Below are 6,000 nucleotides of genomic sequence, written 5' to 3'. Positions count from 1 at the left end.
AGGGCTTTTCCAGCCTAAATGGGTCTGTGGGAAAACAGTGCTCAGAGCAGGGGTGACCCCTCCTGGGCCCCCATTCCTCTCCTGACAGACCAGTGCAGCCAGCAGGGAGCTCTGCAGGTGCTTTGTGGCCCCAAGGGTGAATGAAGGGGTTGGGGGTGTCCCTTTCCCACCCCCCGCTGCCCCCTCACCTGGGTTCTCTGCACTGCCATGGACAGACCTCGCTGAGCACCAAAACCCCAGAACTCATCTCCTTGGGGCCCCACTCTGCCAGGAGCAGAGTGAACTCCCTGCAGGGACCTGCCTGAGCTCCCAAAGCTCTCCTCACAAAATAATGAACAAAATCAAACCAATTGTTTGCTGGGAGGCCTCGTCCATGCTCTAAAGCTGATCTGGAGTGACCCAGCCCCTGATGCACTGCAGCTCTCAGAGCTGGCTGTACGGCTCAGCAGACTGAAGGCTGGGCTGATTTCCATCTTCTTGACAACCCTGGTTTGGTTTTAGGGCTTTTTTCCCCTCTCCTGTTCCTCCTTCCAGCCACAAAGACACCCAACCACCAGTCTGGTGCTGCTGCTTCTCATGTTGGAGTGAACTGGTGACTCACAGCAGGATGGATGGACAGGTGGATGTTCAAACATCTCACACTCACCATGAACTCAGGCAGTTTTGCCCTCCAGGGCTGGATGGTGGCTCAGCCACAAAGAGCCCATCTGGGTTGGATGGGCCTTGGAGAAACCTGGTTCAGTGGAAGGTGTCCCCAGGAGATCATCTTTAAGGTTCTTCCCAATCCCAACCATTCTGGGATTCTGGGATTGTCCCCATGTGGTCACTGGTCCCTCCTGACACCGCTCTGGTGCCAACCTCTGCTTAAGGAGCAGTCTTCAGCACTGCTGGCTTGTGCAAACTGGCAAAGCAGCCAGATTTTTCCAGTCTGTTATGAGCTGGACCAGTGCAAAGTCCAGAGATTAAAGGCCTGGATTTGGCCTCCGCTCTCCTACATGAAAGAAGTTTCCAAGCCTCCAGAGGAAAATCCCAGAACCCCCGTGAACACAGATGTTCTGCTCAGCCCTTTCCCTTGGGCAAGGGACAGTAAATCCTGTGGGCAGAGCCGAGTCTTGGAGAGGGAAAAAAGACTTGTCTGGAACAGAGGAAACGAGTGTGTGTGCATGGCAGAGAGAAGAGAGGGGAAGCAAACTAGATTTCTTTCTTTTATTATACAGGATTGTATGTACAAGGTCACCTCTCTCCCAAACAGCAGCAGCACAGTCAGTTCACAGCCAAACCTGCAGCTCATCTCTCCAGGCCTGGAGAACAGCTCGGGACAACTCGGGGCAGACCTTGCACAGGAACAAGGGTGGGGCAAGCACGGGGCTCCCTCCAACCCCTCCCCAAGCAGCCCAAACTAAGAAATGCAAAGAAAACTTTGTGCTTCAAGAGCCACGTGTGCTCCAGGACGGTGCCAGGGGCAGGGAAGTGTCACCCCTGGAGCTGTTTTCCCTTCACCCTTCCAGGAGATGCTGTGGATGAGGCTGGAGCACTGGGAGCACACAGGTGTTGTGTGGGAGGGACTGGCTGGGGGAAGGTGTGGACACTGCTCTGGTTCCAAGCAGGATGTGTGTGCTGTCCTGGAGGGGAAGGGCAGGCAGGACACAGCAGCTCTGGGTAAAGCTGCCCGAGCTCCAGTCCCGGGAAAACGGAGCCCGGGAGGGAGAAACGAGGAGGAGAACGGCCGAGGCCTCTCGGGTGTGGGGGTCCCACGATGAGGCCTCTGCTCACAGCACAGGGCAGGGGGCAAAGCAGCTGGGATCTGGGGAGCAGGGGAGGTGCTGGCACACCCTGCTCGGGCTGTCCCCGGCCTCGGGCACGCCGTCACCCTGGCGCTGGAGCTCAGGCAGGAGCGGCAGCACCGCTCTCCTGGCGTGTCCTGACCGGGGCAGGAGGAGACGTGGGCAGCCAGGGAAGGGGCTGATGTCTCTGGCTCCAGGCTGCAGGAGTTGGGTGCTCCACATCCCTTCTGGGGAGCAGCTGGTCCAAGGAAAGGGTCTCATCTGCTCACACCCCTCGCTCTGCAGAGGCTTGCTCAGCCCTCACACGGTGGAGAATGAGGACACCAAACCACTGAGGGTGACGTTTGCTTGCTTTCTCCTGCTTGGGATCACTTGCTTTCCTGCAGCTTCCTCTCCCCTATCCCTCTTCAAGCGGCTTCCCAGAGCACAGCAACTGCTCCAGCACCGACTCCTTTCCACCTGGAAGTGACCGTGGACACACAGCAGCTCATGGGGCACAAGAGAGGTGACAGGAGGTGGCTGTGCTGGAGGACAGCTCACCCCACAGCCTCTGACCCAGCTGGATCTTCAGCACAAGAACACAAACTGTCCAAACTGAGACACTGCTTCTCCCTCAGTTAGGAAATGCTCTGGCTCTCACCTCGCAGAGGAAAAATGTCTTTACTGGGCTGGGCTGAGCTCTCTGCTCTCCTGCAAGCAGCTCTAGAACACCTGAGGACACTTCTGCTCTCTGTGGTGGCTCTGGGTTGTGCAGGTCTGGCTCCTGCCTCCTCTGCTGGCTGCAGAGCTCCGAATCCATTGCAGGGGTGGTGGGGATCTGCTGGGAGGATGAGTTTTCTTTGCCTTTGCTTTACAGATGGATGGAAGATGTCGGGCCATGTTTCTCCTTTGAATGCCAGGTAGAGATGACAGCAGCACTTCCATTCAGCTTGTCTTGCTCAACGTGCCAGGACAGGGTTTAGCCTCGTGCTTTCCTCACACTGTTGCTCACAGCTGCAAGGAGAGAAGGGGGAGCTACAGCACCGTCCTTGAACCCCAGAGATTTGTCACTCAGGAAAGGGGGTGAAGGGCTGGCCAGTGACCCAGCTGAGCAGCCAAGCTCCATGCTAGGAAAACACAGAGGATCAGTGGAAAAGAGCTTTTCCTGAAGCAGCAACCCCCCAGGCCCAACAGGAGAGCTTTGGCTCCATCAGCAGCACGGGAGCTGTACCTGGTTACTGTAGCCTGGCATCCTCCACGTCTGTGTAATGGCTGTTCTCCTGCAGGGAAAAGGGAATCACAAACAGTAAATCACCCTCCTGCCCTGCCTGGGACACTGGGACACTTCACATGTGGTCACCAGCTGGTGCCATGCTGTGGGAGAGCAGTGCCAGGCTGCTCAGTGTGATGGAGGAGCTACAAACCACACCTGGCATGGACACCGGGGCCAGGGCTGTGCTTTCTGCCACAACACAGGCCCAGGAAAAAACACAAATTTCCTCTGGCTCCTTGTTCTGAAACAGCTCTGCCAAACAGACCTGGGGTGTGGAATTCCCTCCAGGGCTTGGGAAGTAACAGAATCACAGAATCATTTAGATTGGAAAAGACTTCCAAGATCACCAAGTCCAAGCAGTAACCCAGCCCCTCCATGTTCACTTCCCTGGGCAGCTGTTCAATGCCTGGCCACCCTTTCAGTGAAGAAACTTCCCTGATCTCCAATCTGAACCTCCCCTGGCAGTTTGAGGCCATTTCCTCTCATCCTGTTTCTTCTTCCCTGGAACTGCCCAGTGCTGCCAAGGTGCATCAGTCCACAAAGGCAAATCAGTGTTCTGAATTCTGCTGCTGAGCACAGGAACTGCTCTCAGTTTGCAGCAGAACTCATTCTCCAGGACAGTAACATTCATCCATCACTCCAAAGGCCACAAAAATGGTGCTGAACTGCTCCCCATGCAGGGGTTTGGAAAGCACAGCACATGTTTGCACTGACTTGATGGTCTTGGAAGTCTTTTCCAGCCTTTATGGTTCTCAGTGGAATTTCCTCCTGGATCTGCTGTGCAGAGCAGCATCACTGGGGGAATGGGGTGCTCAGCAGTGCTGTTTAACCTCCTGCACAGGGTGAGGACTTCAGGGATGGAAATGGATCCAGGAGTTATCTGCAGGAGACATGAGGGGCTCCAAAAGGAAAGAGAACAGGCTGAAAGCCAGGGGAGGTGGCCTTGCCCTGGGCAGAGCCCAGCTGCAGTGGGATGTGCCTTGGAGCAGGCCTGAGCCAGCTGGGAGCCTGGGGGGAGGACCAGGGCCAGCCCAGCGTGGGTGACACTGTGACAGGCATCTCCTGCACACCCTGGGGTGACCTCCACCACTCTGGCATCTGGGGGAAAGGGGCAGGGCTGGAGCAACAGACAGGAGACTTTTGGAAAGCACTGAGAGTAAGTTCTGATCCAGTTGAGCAGGGGAGACGTGGTTCTGGTTCCTGATGGCCAAGGACACCTGGTCAGGGTGTGAAGGTGGAGAGAAGCCTTGGCTGCAGAGCTCACAGGACTGTGAACCTGAGCACCCTGAGTGAAGTGACCAAGAGCAGGATCAAATCCCTGAACTTAAGAGAGCAGATTTTGGGTTGTTCAGGGGTCTGACTGGTAAAATCCCATGTGAGACTGCTCTGGAGGCCAAGGAGGCTGGGACATCTGGACTCCAGTGGTGTGAAGCTTCCAGTGGGCACCCAGCACCAACCCCAAAAACTGTTTAGATGCAGACTGGGCAGATAAATGACCAAAACTGCATGAAAACAGAAGAAAATCTGACTGCAAATCAACCACTGTGCTGTAAATGCCTGAACACTTTAGCTTTCCCTCCAGAGCAGCTGTCTATGTGCAGGGATCTCCTCTTGAGCAGGCCCATCCCTCAAGACACCCCTCAGCTGACACCAGGCATTGATGGGCTGGCAGGTGACATTTTTTGCACATATGTGACATTTGAGGGAAGTACACAATAATTGTATCCCCTACTAGGTGTAGTAAATAATACAGACCACCAATCCAGCTGCACTTACTCAATATTTTCCATATCCAGATTTATGGCTCAGAACTCAATAAACTCCCTCAGCCCTGTCTGAGTGACCTCTGTCTCTTTTTCTGCCAATCCCCTGCCCCTCAGAGCCAAAGAGATTTTAGGGACCCCATGTGGGTGCCATGTCCATGGACAGCAGGTGGTGACAGCCACACTGGGGTGTGGGATAAAGGATTCCCCAGAACTGGGGGAATTCAGAACTGCTCAGTGCTGTGAGCTCTGCTGAGCTGCCTTGCAGGGCTCGAGAAGCTCCCTGCACATGAGCTGCACACACTGCCCTGAGCATCCAGAGCACTTGGGAGCCTGTCTGAGGCTGGCAGTGGAATGTTTCTGGTCTTGATGCCACATCAGGACCAGGGAGTTACAGAAAACAGAGATGTAAGTGAGCTGAAACAATCATCTTTTTCTTCTTCTCTTAATGAGGACCAGCTCTTCCCAAACCACTGCCAGCAGATGTCTCTGCACTGTTTTCTTACCCCAGCAAAGGCACAGAAGTGCACATTTTTTGTTGACAGGCTGTGTGATGCTTTATCATCATTAACATCAGCAAGTTTCCCCCTAATTTCTACCATCTGTTTGCCCTGATGTAACTCAAACCTGGCCTTCCTTTTCCTGTGCCTTTCTTCTTCCCAGTGCCTGGTGTGACGTCTGTCCTCCCGCAGGACTGACGGACTCCAGCCATGAGGCCCCAGACCTGCAACAGCTGAAGGAGCTGGTTCAGAGCCCTCACCCATCATGGCTGGAGCAGGACAGAGCAGGACAGCACAAACCAGCTGGGAGTGATTGGAGCTGGAGGAGTTCAAGGCCTTGGGAAGTGCTGTGGGTGTGTGGGTCACCCCAGGGATGGGGGGTGAGGAAGAGGAGAGGGACGCTGAGCTTCATCCTCACTTCTGCTGCCATCAGTGCTGGGGTGGGGAGGGACTGGAGCTGTTCCAGGGACCACTCAGGGCAGCTCATGTCCTTCTACCCTGCAGCCCTGCTGCCCTCAGCCTGGATCTGGAGCTGATCCTGCTCTCAGCAGTTTGGGTTTGGGATAAATGACAGTGCTGCCAGTGTTACCACAGTGCCTGGAATGCCCTGTTCTGCACCCAAACACTGGGCTCCCATCCAAATGCACAGATTTGTCACTGGGTTCACCAGGAACACCCTTGTTTGGGGCAGGACTAGGAGC

The 6,000-nt window shown here is 55.1% G+C and overlaps 1 protein-coding gene across 5 annotated transcripts in view; it reads right to left on the bottom strand.

The window, feature by feature from the left end:
* Window positions 1–1,192: 1,192 nt before the first annotated feature.
* Window positions 1,193–6,000, bottom strand: part of RALY (RALY heterogeneous nuclear ribonucleoprotein) — a 113,804-nt gene continuing 108,996 nt past the window's right edge. For 4 of the 5 annotated variants that reach the window (XM_058851010.1, XM_058851009.1, XM_058851007.1 and 1 more), the window contains 2 exons: window positions 2,995–3,043; window positions 1,193–2,777 (listed from right to left, as the gene is read on the bottom strand). In XM_058851010.1, the coding sequence (XP_058706993.1) occupies window positions 2,999–3,043 (45 nt within the window). In that variant the 3' untranslated portion in view covers window positions 1,193–2,777; window positions 2,995–2,998. Of the gene's footprint in view, window positions 2,891–2,994; window positions 3,044–6,000 lie in introns of all 5 variants that reach the window. The other variant, XM_058851011.1, reaches the window with a different exon arrangement.

The sequence above is a fragment of the Poecile atricapillus genome, chromosome 15, assembly GCF_030490865.1.
Source record: "Poecile atricapillus isolate bPoeAtr1 chromosome 15, bPoeAtr1.hap1, whole genome shotgun sequence".
NCBI lineage: Eukaryota > Metazoa > Chordata > Aves > Passeriformes > Paridae > Poecile > Poecile atricapillus.
This window is presented reverse-complemented; position numbering and strand designations above follow the sequence as displayed.